At 40.9% G+C, this 21,612-nt stretch overlaps 2 protein-coding genes across 3 annotated transcripts in view; both read right to left on the bottom strand.

Moving 5' to 3' along the window:
- The window catches only part of LOC121826470 (NACHT, LRR and PYD domains-containing protein 1a-like), a 265,206-nt gene that overhangs the window by 168,206 nt on the left and 75,388 nt on the right, over positions 1-21,612 (bottom strand). The gene's annotated exons all lie outside the window — the stretch shown is intronic.
- Positions 1-21,612, bottom strand: part of LOC102914520 (NACHT, LRR and PYD domains-containing protein 1a-like) — a 57,231-nt gene that overhangs the window by 34,036 nt on the left and 1,583 nt on the right. The window contains exon 2 of one of the 2 annotated variants that reach the window (XM_076542814.1): positions 20,531-20,909. In XM_076542814.1, the coding sequence (XP_076398929.1) occupies positions 20,531-20,864 (334 nt within the window). In that variant the 5' untranslated portion in view covers positions 20,865-20,909. The remainder of the gene's footprint in view (positions 1-20,530; positions 20,910-21,612) is intronic. The other variant, XM_076542815.1, reaches the window with a different exon arrangement.

Below are 21,612 nucleotides of genomic sequence, written 5' to 3' on the forward strand. Positions count from 1 at the left end.
TTATAAGTGTTCTGGATGGATTTATGTCAACTTCATATAAGCTAAAGCCATCCTTAGTGACTTTATAGAGGAAGGAATCTCAATTAAGTAAATGTCTCCTTAAGATGGGGCTGTATGCAAGTCTGTAGGGCATTTTCTTGATTAGTGATTGAGGGCCCAGCCCATTGTGGGCAGTGGCATCCCTGCCTGGGATGATAGTCCTGAGTATATAAGAAAGCAGTCTGAGACAGCCATGTAGAGCAAGTCAGTAAGTAGCACCCCTCCATAGCCTCTACATCAGCTCCTGCCTCCAGGTTCCTGCCCTGTTTAAGTTCCTGTCTTAATTTTCTTTAATGAAGAACAGTGCTGATAAAGCATAAGCCAAATAAACCCTTTCCTCCCCAAGGTGCTTTGGCCATGGTGTTTCATCACATCAATAGTAACTCTAACTAACTAAGACATTAAGCTAATCAAAAATATGACTTAAATAAATGTAGGGTATTGAGCAATAGGTATGCAATGCTTTCCTAAGAAGACATGAATTACTAAAGGGAAACCCCAATGCCAAGTATGGGGTAACTTCCTAAGAGTTACTGGTCAGGAAGGATGCAGAGACTCTAAAAACAGCAAAGCCTGTTGCTGTTGCGCTTAGTAGTCTACCAGAACTAGAGTTAAGACCCTATTGCTTAAGACAGAACATATTTTTGTTACAGGACATAGAGAAACCAAGTTGGAGCATACATGCAACTTCTATCCTGGCTAACTTTCATTAATACTAGGTGTTATAAGGCTGCTGAGGGAGAAAATCCATCAATCCACCTCCTAGTGATGACCCCGAATGCTACAATACTAACCTGCAAGGCAAGACATGCTCACTGGTGCAACAGTGTCAAGAAGGTCATGGTGTGACCAACTGCTTTATGATTAGATTTGAGGAATTTCTGATTAACTTTGAATTCTATGGGACAGAGCATGCCTGGTACTGTAAACATGGTCAAAAGTCCATGGCTCAGGAGGTCATAGGCTCTAAGGGAGGACCTATTGCTGTTGTTTTGCTTAATGGACATGTATTAAACAGCCTTGTAGTGGGTATCTGTTCCAGCTTTTCCCCATTGAGGCTGCCGGTAACTGGCATGCCTATGAGGAAGTGCCAAGACAGGAGCACTTAAGACCTGAGATCTGTAAGTGCCGGCTCTCTTGGTTCCTGGATCCTGGACGTTGGAGGTAGATTGAGCAGAGTTCTCCAGAGAACATTGCTGGACTGCACTTCACCTTTTCCAGACCCTGTAACCTATCCCTTCACTTGTAAGTTACCCCACAAAATAAACCTCCCTTTTAACTACATGTTGATTAGTGTTTCTCTCAACCCTTGCTAGAGATTTTCTCTGCAGTGGGCAACAATTAATGTAGAGATGTTGTCAAAATGGTGATTAAGTGTCTGTTGAGTTCGTGGTCCTAAATAGGATGTCTAAGTGGGGTCACCAAGGCTCTGGGAATATGACAAAAAAGAATTGGCAGAAAGAATGAATGTAATTGCTAAATTATCTTATTAATAAAAAAAAAAACCTGAGTCAGATATTGGGGTAATAGCTGAAAGATCAGAGAAACAGAACAAGCCAGCCATGTTTTCACCTCTACGAAATCTTCAGTCTCAAGAGAGCAAGTTCCTGTTTCCTCACGCCTTATGTACCTTTCTGTGTCCTGCCATATTACTTCCTATTATTAAAGGCATGTGTCCTTCCCAAGCAAAGACATGAGATCTCAAATCCTGGGATTAAAGGTGTGTGTCACCACTGCCTGTCTCTGTTTCCCGTGTGGCCTTAAACTCACAGAGATCCAGACAGATCTCTGCCTCCTAAGTGATAGGATTAAGGGTGTGTGCTACCACTGTCTGGCCTCTATGTCTAATGTAGTGACTGGTTCTGTCCTCTGATCCCTAGATAAGTTTACTAGGGTACACAATATATTGGGCTACACAACATACCGCCACAGTGAAAGAGGCAGCCAAGGTTGCACCTTGCTGGCAGCTGACTTTGGTAATGTGTAAGCATCACCCATGTGGTACTGGATTTGAAGGCATTAAAGGGTCATGGAGAGCAGCTGTTTATACAGGGATTTGGAGTTTTAATTGTAGAAGTCTTTCACCTCTTAGTTAGGCCTATTTCTACATATTTTATTTTGGTACTATGAGAGGCCAGGAAAGGCCATTGGTAAAGGTGCAGCCTCAGTGGCAGTTGAAGGTTCAGGACAGAAGGGATCATGCAAAGAAGTTGAGGGTTCGCACTATGTGGAGACCTATGAGAGGCAACTGGTGAAAGTGCAGCCCAGTTGCAGCAGAAGACCTCAGTGTTTTGGAGATACCAGTAACATGGGATGACCACCAAGAACCAGCATCAGTGGAGTGGAGCCAGTTGGAGCCTAGAAGATGAGCTGTGTGTCCTGCAGAGCGCAGAGCCAGAGAAGTGACCCAAGCCCTCTGGAGGAGTCCAGAGGGTCACATGAGTGGATCCGAGATATTGGATGGTTGGAATTTTGTAATTACCCAAGATGTTAGAGATGCCAGAACTGTGGGATACCTGCTGAGGAGAGCTGCTAACAAGGAGTGGAAATAGCCCAAGAGAAAGAAGTGTGTTGCAGTCAACAAAGCTGAATGGAATTGGAAACCCGAAGAATCTTTTGACATCAGTCATGAAGATGCAGAGTTTGGAGTTTTCCAGTTGGTTTTGGTCTTGCTTTTGTGCAGTATTTTCTCACTATGCTCTCTTCACTATGTTTTGGAATGGCAGTGTATATCCTATGCCATTTTATGTTAGAAGTATATGATCTGCTTTTTTATTTGACTTTAAAGGAGATTATAGTTAAAAGATTACATGAATCTCAAAAGAGACTTTGAACTTTTAAACATTGAGACTCTGATAGACTATGGGGACTTTTGAAATTGGACTGAATGCATTTTGCATTATGATATTGTTAAGGGTTTATGAGGGCTAAGGAGTGGAATGTAGTAGTTTGAATGTATTTGGCTCCCACAAGCTCATAGGGTGTGGTACAATTAGGAGGTGAGGCATTGTTGGAGGAAGTGTGGTCTTATTGGAGGAGGGTGGATGACACAGACCTTTAATCTAGGCCTTGAGGCTAGAGACCACACTTTTTTTTTTTAAAGATTTATTTATTTATTTTGTATACAGCATGTATGACTACAGGTCAGAAGAGGGCACCAGATCTCATTACAGATGGTTGTGAGCCACCATGTGGTTGCTGGGGATTGAACTCAGGACCTCTGGAAGAGCAGTCAATGCTCCCAACCTCTGAGTCATCTCTCCAGCCCCTGAGACCACACTTTTAATCTGGGCTATAACTACTGTTGGAAGTGTGTCACTGTGGGAGCAGGCTTTGAGGTTTCATATACTCAGGATCCTGCCTGGTGTGTCAGTTGACTTCCTGTCACCTGTAAGATGTAGGACTCTCAGCTCCAGCACCACATCTTCCTGCATGGCACCATGCTCCCTGTCATGATAATAATGGATTGAACATTTGAAACTGTAAGTGAGCCACCTCAATTAAATGTTTTCTTTATAAGAGTTGTTCTGGAAATGGTGTCTCTTCACAGCAATAAAACCCTAATTAAGACACTTTTGAATATAGTATTCAAATCACTACCTGGAGCAAGAAGGCAAGAGAAGAAAATTAAATGGAAACAAGTAGGAAAAAAAGTCAAATTATCTCTATTTATACTTGATGATGACATTATATATAAGAGATTCCTAAAATTCCACCAGAAGACTTCATTAAATAATCAACAATTGTACCAGTGTGGCAAGTTATAAAAACCAGCTTAACAAAAATCAATAGAGTTTCTACACACTATCAACAAATACTGAGAAAGAGATCGTGGACACTTTCCCATTTATAATAGCATCAAAGAAAATAAAATATTAGGAATAAGCCTAACTAAGAGGTGAAAGAATTCTAAATTGAAAACTTCAAATCCCTGAATAAACAGATTGAGGAAGACTTTAGAAAATGGAGGAGGTAGACAGGCATGGAGGCAACAGGCAGAGGCAGGTAGGCCTGGTGGCAGCTGGCAGAGACAGACAGGCCCAGTGGCAGCCAGCAGAGACATACAGGCCCGCTGGTGGCCGGCAGAGACAGACAGGCCCGGTGGCGACAGGCAGAGGCAGATAGGCCCGGCGGCGGCCCACAGAGGTAGACAGGCCCAGTGGTGGCCCGCAGAAGTATACAGGCCTGGCAGAGGCAGGCAGGCCCGGCAGAGGCAGCCCGGTGTGGAGGCAGGCAGGCCCAGCAGGCGGCGGCCGAAACACAGTTGCAATAAAGACCAGAAACTGAGCTATTACCTGCTGAAGAGTTAGTGAAAACAAGCTCTTTGTCAAGAGCTTGGAACAGGGATGCCTTTAATCCCAACAACCAAGGAAGAAGCTATCTCCGTGGGACAGAACCAGAATGAATCTGAACACTCCTTCTGAGGCCAACCCAGGGCCCAGCTGCTGATCCTGCAAAACCCAAAAACTTGGAGGTGTTGGTGAGACTACCCTGCTCAGCTGAAATCCATCTGGGAGAGGATTCAGATCCCTACAGTTTGATGTCTGAAGAAACAAGATCAGCTGAGGAGTTGACGAATGAACAAAACGTGACCTGGGAACACAGAAGAAGGCGCTGCCCAGCCACCAAACCAGATCACCAGAATCATAAGTATATACTTCACCGACTGAGATCAGCTGCTCCTGAAGAAACAGCCCAATAGCACCAGTTTAACCAAGAACTCCTAGTGAACCAAGACTAAAAATTAGAACAAGAGAGGCACTCTCAGACACAGACACCACCTGCACCGAGCAGAGGAAGAGATGAGTAGACGCCAGTGCAAAAATACAGGCAACAACATAAAGACCTATATGGCAACATCAGAACCTAGTGATTCTACACCTGCAAGACCTGAACATTCCAAGACAGAAGAAACAGAAGAAATCAATTCTAAAAAAGACTTTAAGAAGATGATAGAGGCCCTTAAAGAAGAAATAAAAAATTCCCTTAAAGAGGAAATAAAAAATTCCCTTAAAGAGAAAATGAAAAACTCCATTAAAGAGGAAATAAAAACTTCCATTAAAGAGGAAATAAAAAAAACTCCATTAAAGAGGAAATAAAAAGCACCCTTAAAGAAATGGAAGAAAAAAATGAACAAAAAATGGGAAGAAATCAAAGAAAGCCAAGAAAAAGCAATTAAACAGATGAAAGAAACATTCCAAGATCTGAAAACTGAATTTGAGACAATAAAGAAAACACATGCTGAGGGAATGCTGGAAATAGAAATCCTGACTAAACGAACAGGAACTACAGAAACAAGCATAACCAACCGATTGCAAGAGATGGAACAGAGAATCTCTGACACTGAAGACACGATAGAGAAAATAGATTCGTCAGTCAAAGAAAACAATAAAGACAAAAAAGTTGTAACACAAAACGTCCAGGAAATTTGGGACACCATGAAAAGATCAAACCTAAGAATAATAGGGATAGAAGAAGGAGAAGAATACCAACTCAAAGGCACAGAAAATATATTCAACAAAATCATAGAAGAAAACTTTCCTAACCTAAAGAAAGAAATACCTATGAAGATACAAGAAGCTTACAGAACACCGAATAGGCTGGATCCAAAAAAAAAGTCCCCTCGCCACATAATAATCAAAACACTAAACACACAGAATAAAGAAAAAATATTAACAGCTGCAAAGGAAAAGGACCAAGTAACATATAAAGGCAAACCCATCAGAATAACACCAGACTACTCAATAGAGACTATGAAAGATAGAAGATCATGGACAAACCTCATGCAGACACTAAGAGACCATGGATGCCAACCCAGACTATTATACCCAGCAAAACTCTTAATCACCATAGGCGGAGTAAACAAAATATTCCAGGATAAAACCAGATTTAATCAATACCTGTCCACAAACCCAGCCCTACAGAAAGCACTAGAAGGGAAAATTCAACCCAAAGAAGCTAAACACATCCATGAAAAATCAAGCAATAGATAATCCTACGCCAACATACACCACAGAAGGACAACACAATACAACCAAAAAAATAACAGGAATTAACAATCACTGGTCATTAATATCCATCAATATCAATGGTCTCAACTCACCTATAAAAAGACACAGGCTAACAGAATGGATTAGAAAACAGGACCCATCCATATGCTGCATACAAGAAACACACCTTAACTCCAAAGACAGACACTACCTCCGAGTAAAGGGCTGGGAAAAGGTTTTCCAAGCAAATGGACCTAAGAAACAAGCTGGTGTAGCTATCCTAATATCTAATAAAATAGACTTCAAACTAAAATCAATCAAAAGAGACCAGGATGGACATTACATATTCATCACAGGAAAAATCCACCAAGATGAAGTCTCGATTCTAAACATTTATGCTCCAAATACAAAAGCACCCACATTCATAAAAGAAACACTACTAAAGTTTAAAACGCACATCAAACCCCACACATTAGTAGTGGGAGATTTTAACACACCACTCTCACGAAAAGATAGATCTACCAGACTGAAACTTAACAAAGAAATAAAGGACCTAACAGATGTTATGACTCAAATGGACCTAACAGATATCTACAGAATATTCCATCCTAACACAAAAGAATATACCTTCTTCTCAGCACCCCATGGAACCTTCTCAAAAACTGACCACATGCTTGGACACAAAACAAATCTCAACAGATACAAAAAAATTGGAATAACCTCCTGTATTTTATCAGACCACCATGCCTTAAAGTTAGAACTCAATAACAACAAAAATTATAGAAAACCCACAAACTCATGGAAACTGAATAATACCCACCTGAAACATCAATGGGTCAAGGAAGAAATAAAGACAGAAATTAAAGAGTTCCTAGAATTCAATGAAAATGAAAGTACAACATACCCAAACTTATGGGACACTATGAAAGCAGTGCTAAGAGGAAAATTCATAGCTCTAAATGCACACATAAAGAAGATGGAGCAATCCCATACCAATGAATTAACAGCACAACTGAAAGCTCTAGAACAAAAAGAAACAAACTCACCCAGGAGAAATAGACGCCAGGAAATAATCAAATTGAGGGCTGAAATCAACGAAATAGAAAACAAGAGAACAATACAAAAAATCAATGAAACAAAGAGTTGGTTCTTTGAAAAAATCAACAAGATAGACAAACCACTAGCCAAATTAACCAAAAGGCAAAGAGAGAACACCCAAATTCACAAAATCAGAAATGAAAAGGGAGACATAACAACAGACAATGAGGAAATCCAGAGAATCATCAGATCATACTTCAAAAACCTGTACTCCACAAAAATGGAAAACCAGGAAGAAATGGACAATTTTCTGGATAAATACCAAATACCAAAATTAAATCAAGACCAGATAAACCATTTAAATAGACCAATAACCCCTAAAGAAATAGAAACAGTCATCAAAAGTCTCCCAACCAAAAAAAGCCCAGGACCAGATGGTTTCAGTGCAGAATTCTACCAGACTTTCAAAGAAGAACTAATACCAAACCTCTTCAAAGTGTTCCACACAATGGAAACAGAAGGAACACTACCAAACTCTTTTTATGAGGCTACAATTACCCTGATACCCAAACCACACAAAGATGCAACAAAGAAAGAGAACTACAGACCAATCTCCCTCATGAACATTGATGCAAAAATACTCAACAAAATATTGGCAAACCGAATCCAAGAATACATCAAAACAATCATCCATCACGACCAAGTAGGATTCATCCCAGGGATGCAAGGATGGTTCAACATACGGAAATCAGTCAATGTAATACACCATATAAACAAACTGAAAGAAAAAAACCACATGATCATCTCCCTAGATGCTGAAAAAGCCTTTGACAAAATCCAACACCCCTTCATGATAAAGGTCTTAGAAAGAATAGGAATACAAGGAACATTTCTAAACATAATAAAAGCAATTTATAGCAAGCCAACAGCAAACATCAAATTAAATGGAGAGAAACTCAAAGCGACACCACTAAATTCAGGAACAAGACAAGGCTGTCCACTCTCCCCATATTTATTCAATATAGTACTAGAAGTTCTAGCTAGAGCAATAAGACAACAAAAGGAGATCAAAGGGATACAAATTGGCAAGGAAGAAGTCAAACTTTCACTATTTGCAGATGATATGATAGTATACATAAGTGACCCCAAAAACTCTACCAGGGAACTTCTACAGCTGATAAACTCCTTCAGTAAAGTGGCAGGATACAAGATCAACTCAAAAAAATCAGTAGCCCTCCTATACACAAATGATAAAAGGGCTGAGAAAGAAGTCAGAGTAAAAATCACCCTTTACAATAGCCACAAATAATATAAAATACCTTGGGATAACACTAACTAAACAAGTGAAAGACCTTTTTGATAAGAACTTTAAATCTCTAAAGAAAGAAATTGAAGAAGATATCAGAAAATGGAAGGATCTCCCATGCTCATGGATAGGTAGGATTAACATAGTAAAAATGGCAATCTTACCAAAAGCAATCTACAGATTCAATGCAATCCCCATCAAAATCCCAACACAATTCTTCACAGACTTGGAAAGAAAAATACTCAACTTTATATGGAAAAACAAAAGACCCAGGATAGCTAAAAGAATCCTATACGATAAAGCAACCCTTGGAGGCATCACCATCCCAGACCTCAAACTCTACTATAGAGCTATAGTAATAAAAAACAGCTTGGTACTGGTATAAAAACCGACATACGGACCAATGGAATCGAATTGAAGACCCTGACATTAATCCATGCACATATGAACACCTGGTTTTTGACAAAGGAGCCAAAACTATACAATGGAACAAAGAAAGTATCTTCAACAAATGGTGCTGGCATAACTGGATGTCAATATGTAAAAGATTACAAATAGATCCATATCTGTCACCATGCACAAAACTCAAGTCCAAGTGGATCAAAGACCTAAACATAAATCCAGTTACACTAAAATTAATAGAAAAGAAGATAGGAAGCACTCTTGAACGCATTGGCACCGGAGACCATTTCCTAAATAAAACACCGACAGCACAGACCCTGAGCACAACCATTAATAAATGGGACCTCTCAAAACTGAGAAGCTTTTGCAGGGCAAAAGACACAGTCAATAAGACAAAAAGACAGCCAACAGATTGGGAAAAGATCTTCACCAACCCCACATCTGACAGAGGATTGATCTCCACAATATATAAAGAACTCAAGAAACTAGACATCAAAGCACTGAACAGTCCAATTAAAAAATGGGCTAAAGAGCTAAACAGAGAATTCACAAAACAAGAACTACAAATGGCTGAAAGACATTTAAAGAAATGCTCAACATCCTTAATCATCAGAGAAATGCAAATCAAAACGACTCTGAGATACCACCTTACACCTGTTAGAATGGCTAAGATCAAAAACACCAATGACAACCAATGTTGGAGAGGATGTGGAGCAAAGGGAACACTCCTTCACTGTTGGTGGGAATGTAAACTTGTACAACCACTGTGGAAATCAGTATGGCGGTTTCTCAGAAAATTAGGAATCGAACTACCTCAAGACCCAGCCATCCCACTCTTGGGCATATACCCAAAGAATGCTGATACATACCATAAAGATACATGCTCAGCTATGTTCATAGCAGCACTATTTGTAATAGCCAGAACCTGGAAACAACCTAGATGCCCATCAACGGAAGAATGGATGAAAAAAATGTGGTACATATACCCAATGGAGTACTACTCAGCAGAGAAAAACAATGAAAGCATGAAATTTGCAGGCAAATGGATGGAACTAGAAAAAATCATCCTGAGTGAGGTAACCCAAACCCAGAAAGACAGTCATGGTATGTACTCACTCATAAGTGGATTCTAGATATAAAATAAAGAACAATCAGACCACAACCCATAGAACCATAGAGGCTATATATATAGCATGGAGGTCCCTAGGACGACTGTGGCATATAATAAATTTCAGTTTTACTCAAGTATTGAAAAAAAAAATAGCCAAATGAATGGAAACACATGAACTATGAACCAAAGGCTGAGGGGCTCCCAGCTGGATCAGGCCCTCTGAATAGGTGAGACAGTTGATTGGCTTGATCAGTTTGGGAGGCATCTAGGCAGTGGGACCAAGTCCTGTGCTCATTCCATGAGTTGGCTGTTTGAAACCAGGAACTTATGCAGGGACACTTGGCTTAGTCTGGGAGGAAGGGACTGGACCTCCCTGGACTGAGTCTACCAAGTTGATCACAGTCCTCGGGGGAGGACTTGTCCTGGAGGAGGTGGGAATGGGGCGTGGGCTGGGGGTAAGGGGAGGGCGTGGGAGGGGGGAGAATAGGGGAACCCATGGCTGATATGTAGAACTGAATGGTATTGTAAAATAAAAAATATATATCACAAAAAAAAACAAAAGAAACAAACAAACAAAAATGAAAAATACTATAACAACAACAATAAAATAAAGTTTAAAAATGGTTAAAAAAAAAAAAAAGGAAAATGCAAACTCCCTGTATCATGCCAGAATAAAAGAGCCATCTTCTGCTCTGGGACAGAAGAAAAGCCAAATTAATTAAGGAACTATCCTATTACTAATCTCAACTCTTTGATTCTATTCTGATTCTTTAAACTTTTCTTAATGTATAAATTTTATATCAAAATTTATAAGATTAATATATATATATACATATATATATACATTTTAAACTTTGTTAAGATATGAATGGTCATACGGAGTACTAACTAATTCTAGAAAAAAGACTTCAATTAGCTGCATATATATTATATCTTTGTGTTCGAGTCTCTTATCAGTTTTCTGCAGGAAATCACGGCCAAGCCTAATATCAACTGAAGTCTCCAGAAAGTAGATGGAGCCCCACAACAACAACAATTCCACATGGACAATAATAATATCACTAAGCTGACAAACATCATCTACAGATCAGCTTTGAACTACAAAGTGCTCAGAGCAATTTTGAGAGGCCTAGCTGAGATGATCCAATCTCAAAGACTACTTGAATAAGGGCTTGAGATAAACCCTGAACTTTGGCATTATACACAGACTGGATAATAATGAAGGATATAGTTACCTTTCCTAGAATTTGACAATTAACCTAAAATTTTTCTTTCAGGAAAATTTTAAAGATAACTTTGCCCATACCTAGCAGGAAGCAATTTTAAGAATACGACACCCACATTCCCAAAGAGGTGGTGTGGGGCCGGTGGTTTTTTGGTCTTTTTAATGGGTTTTGGGTCTGGGATAATTTTCATTGTTTAGGGGGGTTGGTTACAAGTTGTTGTCAAGGGTTAGGAAAAAGGCTAAGCAAAGGAGATTAGATTTAAGTTTCTTGTTTAAAAAAAAAAGAAAAAGACAATTACTAGTTTTAAATAATTTACATTTGCGGTGAGCTCCTCGGACAGCAAGGAAGAACGACCACCACTCGAGGATTCTTCTCAGATCACACTTTATTGGAGCACCTCTTGATTAAGGGAGAGCTGAAGGTGAGGGGCCCCGAGAACTAAATTGCAGCTGCTTATATGAGGACTCAGGCAAACGTGCCGTACTGTGATTGGGTCCCGCCAGAATGCAAGCACGGGGAGCCACGGGATAGGCTGAGGACATAAGGTCAATTACCATACCCATGCATGCGCAGGTCACAGGACACGTAGTCCCGAGAGCATAGCCAAATATGGAGTTGTTTACAGCTAGGCTACCAGGAAGCCAGCGCCATCTTAGAATGGCGGCTCCCTACATACATTGGATTGGATTGTTGTATATTGTATACAAATTTGAAATTGATATTGTTAGAAAATGCTATATGTATATTTCTAATTGTACTTATACTGTTCATTTAACAATGTAATGCAATTTTCTGTTTGTTATTATTACCAACTATTAGGTTATAAAGAAATGAAAGTTAGTAATTAGACATTACAATAGAACTTGTAGTCATATTAGATATGTTTTAAAAATTGAGCCGATATATTTTAGATAGACAGGTCATCTTCAAACTCTTCAGAGATCTACAGAATATGACATTTAAAATGTTTTAGTAACTTAGAAAATTTTTCTTTTTTGTTATGACTATGAGACATGTCGGCTCCTGGCAGTACCAATCTACTTCAGAGAAAATATGGGCATTGAAGAAACGGCATATGGAGTTACTTTCATTGTGGCAAAAGTTAGCCACTGGACAACAAAGTATCCTTGAATCAACTGTTGACAAACAGAACAGACAGGACACAAAACAAAAGACTACTGATTCTTGCCAAAACAAGTGTGGTTATGGCTTTATCAAAAGGAATCTTCTGAGGCCAGGATGATATGGCACCATCCCTGAAGTGGCCTTCACAATCCAGAAAAGGTACAGTGACCTTTTCTTCGAAGGCAGCCGAACAGGCAGTGGGCCAATGGCTTCTGATGTGCAATGGAACAGCAGCTGAAAGAGTTATTCTTGAAGAGTAACTAAGCTCATGCCTCTCAGTAGTAGAGTAGCATTTAATGGTGGGATGTGGAGAAGAACAGGATGCTCTGATGAAGCCATATGTACACAGCCAAGAAGAATGGACAGCTGAATTAAAAAAACCATCGACAATTTCCAGAATTTAAAATCCTGAATCATGACATGACACTAGTGGAATTTAGGTGTTTCTGATACATGAACTGCTCTCACCCAATGTGAGGTTGAACTGTTGACCTTGTGTACATCTTACTTCACAAATGAGTCTATCAGATACACTAAGCCTATAGGCTGAAGATGATGCCCCAACACTGCAGAGAAACCTCAGGTGACTGTCCAGGTAGCTGGCTGTTTCTGTCAACTCATAAATTTTTGGAAGTTGCTTGCATGCACTTCCTGTTTTTATTTTTGTTAGCTAATATTATTTCCTTCTTGGGTCTCTGAGGGAGTTGAAGATTAGTTAGTTATAGTTGAAGACTAGTTAGGATAGAAAGTGAATTAGGTACATTTTGGACTTACCAAAATAGAATAGATAATAGAATTATTTTCTCTGAATTTGTCAAATACAAACGGACTAGACATTGTTTAGGTATTTATTACTTGTATATATTGTATATAGTTATTGTACTTTTGTATGTAGTTTTTCTTATGTTAGTTATAACCTTTTTCCTTTTTATTAAAATAGAAAAGGGGAAATATGGTGATATTTTAACTGTACTGAAATGTGATTTTATTTGTATGTTAATAAATAAAGTTGCCTGGGGGTCAGCGCTAATAGCAAACCATAGCAGAGCTGGGCATTCGTGGTGCACGCCTTTAATCCCAGCACTTGGTAGGCAGAGCTAGGTAGATCTCTGTGTGGTTAAGGATACAGCCAGCATTGGAGACACATGCCTTTAATCTTAATACCATAGAAGACCTGGAAGGCAGGCAGTTACGAGGCAGTCATGTGTTTGGGTTTACAACTAATGAGAAGGCAGAACAGAAAGACTATATAAAGACAAACAGACAGGAAGTAGGTCTCTTTTGGAGAGGTCTCTTGGCTGAAGAGGCTAGCTGCAGCAGGCGGGTAAGGCTCTTAGCTCTGATCTCTTGGCTTTCTTCTTTGCATTGATTCTGTGTTTCTTATTTAATAAGATGGTTGGTTACATCTACAAGAACTGGCTTTTTTAATTCTGCAAAGTACTATGTGAATTTCGAAGGGTGGAAAGCAGCCAATAATCCTGAATGCAACCAATAATCCTATTGTACTTGCTAGTTTTTTGTCAATTTGACACAAGCTAGATACATCAGAGAAGAGGGAGCCTCAATTGAGAAAATGTCTTTGTAAGATCAGGTTGTGGGCATGCTGCAGGAATTTTTTTAAATTAGTGATTGATGGGGGAGGGACCAGTTCATTGTGGATGGTGCCATTCCTGGGCTAGTGGTCCTGCATTCTATAAGAAAACAGGCTGAGCAAACCACAAAGAGTAAGTCAGTAAGCAGCACCCCTCCATGGCCACTGCATCAGCTCCTGTTTCCAGGTCCCTATCCTGCTTGATTTCCTTTGATGATGAACTGTGAGGTGGAAGTATAATCTGAATAAACCTACCTCCAAGTTTCTTTGGTCATAGTGTTTCATCATAGCAATAGGAAACCTAAGTAAAACACCTATCCAATTGGGACACCATTGAACCATGATAATCAGCCTGACAAGGTATCCCTAAAGGTTATATCTTGGTGGTAGCCAATAGCTGTTGTGGAATATTACTTCAACTATGTAAAGGTATGTTCCATTTGTTTGTGCTGAATTTGTTTAACTATATAAAGATGTTTTACATTTGTTTCACCTTCCCTACATAAGGCTTGGCCTGATTGGTTTAAAAAAGTTGAATGGCCAATAGATAGGCAGAAGAGGGATAGGCGCAGTTGGCAGACAGAGGGAGTAAGTAGAAGGAAGAATCTAGGTTCCAGAGAGAAGAGTGAACAAGGGAGAAACAGAGGGAGACACCCAGAGTTAGCAAGTCAGGCAGCCGCCAGACACCAGATATGAAGGAAGTAGGAAAGTAGGCCATACAGGATGTAAGAAAGGTAAAAAGCTCTGAGGAAAAATGGATGAAGAGAAAAAATTTTAATTAAGTTATAAGAGCTAGCAAGAAATGGGCATAAGCTAAGGCTGAGCATTCACAATTAAAAGTCTATGTGTCATGATTTGGGGGCTGGCAGTCCAAGAAAGCCTGCTACAAACAACTGCCTAATTGGATTTAAAGGTCACTCAACAGGAAGGAAATAATGCTTTGTACTATAGACCAACCACCCATGGCTAGTGAGGTCATGGATCTTAGTGGAGACACTACCTTTGTTGCTTGATCACTACCTTTGTTGCTTGATTAAACCAGTGTAAACCCTCACTACATTCTAAATACTTGTCCTTATACAAATGACAGATAAGTGTAGCTCTTCCTCCTCATCAAGAAGCTTCTTTTGAAGCAGGTGGAGATCATTACATAAAGTCACACCTGGTTAAAATTCAGAGAATAATTTACCAATGAGATAAACAACTCCATCAATATATCTACAACATAACCCCTACCCCTAATGTTCAGGGAACATTGTGGAAAAGAAGGAAGGAAGAAAGATCCTAGGAGCCAGATAACTAGGAAGTCTGCTGCAAGATTGTGTCTAAAGATATGGCAGGGAAGGTGCTCCAATGAAATCTCAACAGTATGGCTGCTTAAAGAAGGTATGAACAATGACTACACCAGTTGACATGCCATCATGGATGGGAGTATCTCACCAGACCCCATCTCTAGATGAAGAGCTGTGGTCACTTAATGACTGCTGAGAAGGGGCGCTAGTCTTTCCCAGTGATGATCTCCCTAATGGTTATCCAGTATTAACCTAATGGTTATTGAGTAGATGGTCTTGAGAAGTCCTATAATCATATACATATAAGCAACACCACATGAACTCAGCAGGTTGCATTTAAGTATTTGTCTGAATATATATATATATATGAAGAAGAGGTTGTGAATTTGAGAGGGAGCAGGGTGGGGCCATCATAAAAATGTTATTCTAAAAAATGAGAAAGAGAACTTTGTTTTTTAAGTTTGGTTTTCCTTAAAAAATTCCTTGCTCCAATGCTCTTAATGAGTTTTGTTTTAATATTTTCATGAATAGAGTTTAACAAACTGTTGAAACACACACACACACACACACACACACACACACACACACACACACACACGGATACCTGCCTGTATTTGGCCATTGTTTGCCACTTGATTTTGTAAGCTGAGAATGGTGGTTATGAGTGTAAAAAGTTAGATAAAATCAGAAGAAGACTATTTCTTGTCATGAAAGGTATGTGAAATTTATAATTTAATGCTTAGTATAAGAGGACTGACCATGAAGGAAAGGAAGAAATCTGAAGGGAGTGGAAGGGGACAGGATAGGGTAATAGAGCAGGTATGTCATGAAAGAAGGGAGGATATTTGGGGAGAGGGAGGGGCCAGGAAGAGAAGGAGGGGCAACAGAAGAAAAATAACAGAGTTTGATGATGTTTATATTTGCAAATGTCATGGAATACATTTCTGGATTAAAATAAAGAAAGAAAGAGAGGGGGAGAGGGGGAATGAGTGAGCAAGCATGCACAAGAGAGAAAAAGAAAGAAAGAAAGAAAGAAAGAAAGAAAGAAAGAAAGAAAGAAAGAAAGAAAGAAAGAAAGAAAGAAAGAAAGAAAGAAAATAAGGAAGGAAGCAAGGAAAGGAAGGAAGGAAAGGAGGGAAGGAAAGGAGGGAAGGAAAGAAGGAAAAATAGTAAAATCATGACATTGTCCACAGTGAAACATCAAAATGAAACCAAGAGGAATGTCAATAAACACAGCATCATTGGAGTACAGCATGGTTATTTGTTGTTCTATTTTCTGTTCATATTTAAGACTGTGTCAGCGGAGCTGTACAGGTGTGACAGAGATCCACAAAGACTAAAATGTCCTGTCATACCCTTTACTCAGTTTCTCACTTTTCTTATTGATATGTCACAAAGCATGCCATGTGGATTGAGCATTTACTATGAGGCTGTTGTTGGATATTATATTGTTCAAGTTTTGAGATGAGACAACCTATCAGGACTTAGAATCAATGAAAAGTGCCTTTCTCTTCAACTGGTCTTTTATCTGCTGTTGATAAAAGCTAATACAAAACACACGTTCCCATCACCCTGCATGCCAGGATCCTCTAATCCAATGGACTGTTTAATTACAGCAACTCTTCAGACTTCATAACATCACACTTGCTGTTTTCATTCCTAAGGTTACTACATTACAAAGATGTTATTGCATTTGTATGTTTCTATAATATTGCAATGTGGAAGGTTATATCACATATAAAAAACAAGCAAATACTCAAATGGTACTTCTCATGGCACCATTTAGCCTTGAATTAATAGAAAAAGGGGAACATGAGAGTTTAGTCTCTGTTTAGATGGTGTCACTAAAAGACAGAAAATATGAGAAGTGCCAACACCTCCTGTATCTGTTTGAGCAGATCTGAGTCCCTGGAACACAGATGACTCATAATGGAGTCCCAGATAATTGGAGATCCTCTAATTTGGTGCCATAGCCCAGGGTGTTGTCTGCTTTCTTCCCTTTGCAAACACACTGACTAGACACACTCTCCCTAACACACACACATTCACATAACGTGGGTTGCATGTCATTTGAACTCATTGGACAGTAACTTTCTATGACCTTAGCTGATTGGATAATGTATGCATATATGCCAGTGAACATACACATAAAACCAGATCTGCACCTCAGTGCTGGTCTCCAGAGTCTTTGTCCTAGGAAACTTGTCGTGACTCCCTCTCCCTCACCCCACCAACCCAGTGAGAGGGAGAAAAACCCTACACTATATGATGCCTAAGTTCCTTCCTATATTTCTTCCTCTCTTTATATTTTGAATGGGAAGTGGTGGGACCAATTAAGTCAATTGATGCACTTTAATCCTGGGTCATATTTTAAGGCCCTGGATTCTACAAGTTTACTGCAAGCTGGCAGTAGAAGGGATGCTTTTCTTTGAGTGTAGCTCAGACTTCAAAGATGAAATCTTCTAGTACTGAGAGGCAGTATTGCTCAAGGTCAAGCCCTTGGCACACAGAGCTTGTACTTTCCTGACTTTTGTGACTGTCCTCATTGCCCTGATGCCAGAGAGAGGAAGACAGAGACATTAAGTTTGTGACTTGTGACAGTGAAGGCTGAATACAGTTCTTCCACTGTGAGCCTTCACTTCTCTAAGCCTTGCTCTTCTTGTCCCCAAGGTGGGACAACAAGCAGTCTCTCTCTCAAGAGTGACTGTGAAATTTATGTGTGAGTGAGATTCAAGGGAAGCCCTGGGCATAGGTCCTGACATGAGTGGGTGTCAGCAAACCCATGATGACCCCTTGGCCACCTGGGAAGGTGAGTGATGAGGGATCCTGTGGTAATGGATTCTCCTGTCTGCCAGTTCCCTGCCTGGAAATCCAGCTGTTTCTTGTGCTGGAGAAGCCACTGCCCTTAATTCCAAGGGCCTCATGGGAGCAGTCCTGAGCTCAACACTGAGGCTCCAGGGGCAGAATCTCTAGGCTGCTCTCTAGGGCTCTCCAGGTCCAGGGTGTTATGCTGACACTTTGCCCCTTTACATTAAGAAGCTCATGTCACCTGAGCAGTGAATTTAGACTTTCAGCTGGAGGCCACCTTATGTCAGGAGCTTCCAGATTGCTGTGCTATGGGTTGAAAGGAGGTTCCCCGGCCCCAGACAACCCCTTCGGATATTGAAAGATTGGGTGACCCTTGGCCTGGAAACTCGTGGTCTGGAGGTGTGGCTGGACAAGCTTAGTGAAGGTGTGAATAGGACTCTCCCAGTGAGAAAGGACAGGGAAGAAACAGCTAGCTCAACACCCGCTGTGCTTTAGACACTAACATTTTGAACTCTTACTATGATCCTGTGAGATGATGTGATGGTGTGATGGCTAGTATTGTCAATGTCACATGATCTAGAAGTACCTAGTAGAAATGTCCCTGGGGAGATTTGTGGGAGAGATAGGTTAGGTAAACTGAGGTAGGAAGGCCCATCTTAATTGCAGATGTCACCATCCTAGGGGCTGGAGTCCTGGACTGAATAGAAAGGAAAAGTGACCAGAGTACCAGCATTCATCTTTCTTTTTCCCAAGTAAACAAAACATGAGTAGCTCTTTCAATGTCTTGCAGCTATGGCTTTTCTGCCCTGATGGTCTATATTCTTGATCTGTGAGCCAAATAAACCATTTAGTTTTAAATTGCTTTTGTCATAATAACAGTAAAAAATGACAAGTAACTAATTCCCGGAGTTAGTAAATTTTAATAGGATTTTACTATGGAACTCAGGCTACTCCAGCTTAATGTTTGGTGGGAAGAATGGACTGTGAAGAGAGGGACAGGGGTTATGTGTATCCAGGATTTTTATAGCGTAGCAGCAGGATGAAGGAGGAGGAAGTCATTTCTCAGGCTCCATTGTTGTAGATTCCAGCCCTGTGTTTGTCTCTATGTGCTATATGAGCTAGGACAAGTTAACCTCTCTCTCTAGACCTTGTGCACTGGAGAGAAGTGGCTATTTTGATGCTTGAGAAGGAGAAGTGGCCTCAGTAACTGAGAATGAAATATAAGAGTCCGTAGAAGAAACTTGCTCAAGCTGACGCAAGAGCCTACCCTCTTCTTGGGGTCCAGCTCAAGAGAATAGACCTCAGAGCTTCAGGACCTACATGCCCCCTAGGTTCCTCAGTTCCCACTCATATTTTGAGCTGCATTCTGGATGCCATTTACACTAGGCTCGCTGCTGACCCCCATGGGTTCCAATTTCCTATTGTGTCAGATGCAATTTCAGCACTGCAGAGCCCAAAAGGATCATTTCTAGCCTGTGATTCATCACATTCCACCATTGCTTTTCTTCCCTTCCATTTAAATTTCCCATCCCAGGTTCCCATATAAGCGGAGGCTCACCTTTGAAGAAATACCATCTATGTGGTTCTGAAGTCCCATCCCAACCCTAAGTTCAGCTTACCTCTGCTTCTGAATCCAGATTCCTCAGGTTCCAATTTAAATCGTTTTTCCTTTAAGATCTCAAAGTGTCTCCAAGCCTTGTGGACTGAGCTCAATAGTTGCCTGTTTTTGTTTAGCTAGGGAACTGCATTTTGGGTGTGCTTGTGTGTCGAGGAAGAATGTGCTATGGGAAGGATACAGTGGTTGCGTTTGTCAGAGAAGCAGTCGTAGAAGCCAAACAAGCAAGGCTGGGGTCCTTCCTGCTCACCCTCATACCCCTCTCTATAGTCTCAGTGGGAGAAAGACACTGTCACTAGTGCTGCTGGGAAGTGGTCCTGCTCTGGGACCATGAAGTTCACACACCTGTCCTGGTTCTACACTAGTCCTCTGTTTGAGTCTCTATTCCTCTCTGAGCCCCAGCTCCTTCATGTGGGGCTCTGAGCTTCTGTCCTACCGGGTTGCAAATATAATAGCATCAGCAATCACTGGGCTTGTTTTTATAATCACTGAACATTTATTAGATAGTAGATTATTTAATATTCAATATTGATTATCACTTTACTCCCACAGCTCAAGGAGACAGCTGTTTACCTTCCCATTTCCCAGATGGAGACATTGAGGAGGGCTGTAGTCTTCTTCTGCTCAGCTTCAAAGTCTGGGCTTGTAACTTCTGTGTCACTAAGTGCTTCTCTTGGGAGCTGGCTTGAACCCTGTGTCAACCTTCTAAGAGCCCTTTCTGAATGCCTGCCTCTCTCCCTACAGCTTCTGAGCGCTTCTTCCTGGGGACTGTGAGGACCACACGGGGCCTGAGAAGGCACCAGTGTAGAAAATTATGTGTGGCTTAGCATTCTGGTATTGTCTTCTGCAAGCCTTCCCCTTCCAGGCTCTCCTGGAGCCTGTGAACTCTTTTGACAGGTTAGCCTGCAGATGGAAACTCTGTCAGGAGGGATCAGTGGTGATGAAGGGGTAACAGTAGTAGTGGGTTGGGGTCTTTGTTGTACTTACTTAGCATCAAGTCCTTTTCTTCCTGGGCTTCCATATACTGCAGCTCCAGGTCCATCAGTTTCATCACGTGTTGGATGTCCCTCTCTTCCTGGGCTTCCATACGCTGCAGCTCCAGGTCCATCTTTTTCCCTGTGTAGTGGGAAGGGTCCAAGACCTGTTGACCCTTATGCTGAGCCTTTTCTGTGTCACTCTCCTTCTGGGGCTGAGCTGCTCTTTTTTTGATAGGGCCCTCAGATAAAGCCTGGCTATGCACCTCTTGTCCATAGAGATTCACGTCTCCCTTTTGTTGCTGCTCCAAGCAGGAAGTCAGTGGCTCCTTGTCTCTGTCAGACATTTCTGCACTGGGAAAGGATATTTGATCAGAATCGATGGAGGAGAGCTGGAAATAAAAGAAAAAAAATATAGTAGCCTCTATAGGGACAGATTGTCCTCTGATCAGAACAACTGAAGGACTCCAGGCTCTCCTGGGGATGGAGACTGTGTGTCCGGGTGCAGGAGTTTGTGCTTTATAGGGCAGAAGAGGGAACTCTGGGAGGGAGTTTATAAGTGATGTCTTCTCTATAGTTTCATGAATGATGCGAGCAATGTTCTCACTGCACTGGCTTTCATGACAGGCAGGTGTGCTGTTATGCTGAGTCGGGGGCTCTCAGCTTGTCTAAGGTTTCTTCTCTTAGGCCATTAAGGTGGTTTATCTGACCCTGAGGACAGATAAAAAGAAAAGGGGTCATATTCTCTCACTGACTGTTTCCTGTGGGAGGGAGATGATGGAGGTGGGGCTAGGCTCTGTGCCTAGGGTTTAAGGGAAAATAGGTTGTGGGTGAATTCATGTAGTAGGAAAGGAGTTTTAACTAGATCTGCTGTGGTAGATCATATGATTTCTTCCATATTCTCCTGAAGAAAACTTTGAAAAAGTAATTAGAGAGGAGGGCTATAGTGAATAAGATGAGATTGGAGACAGGGGACCCAGTAAGCTCCTAGCCAGGGTAGCCATTGTCCTAGTGTGGATCTCGAGATGGCAGTGATTTGATCCAGGAGGAACTTGTGTAAATCTTTTAAAGGACAGGGAAAATGGAAGTGTGAGG

The sequence above is a fragment of the Peromyscus maniculatus genome, chromosome 8, assembly GCF_049852395.1.
Source record: "Peromyscus maniculatus bairdii isolate BWxNUB_F1_BW_parent chromosome 8, HU_Pman_BW_mat_3.1, whole genome shotgun sequence".
NCBI lineage: Eukaryota > Metazoa > Chordata > Mammalia > Rodentia > Cricetidae > Peromyscus > Peromyscus maniculatus.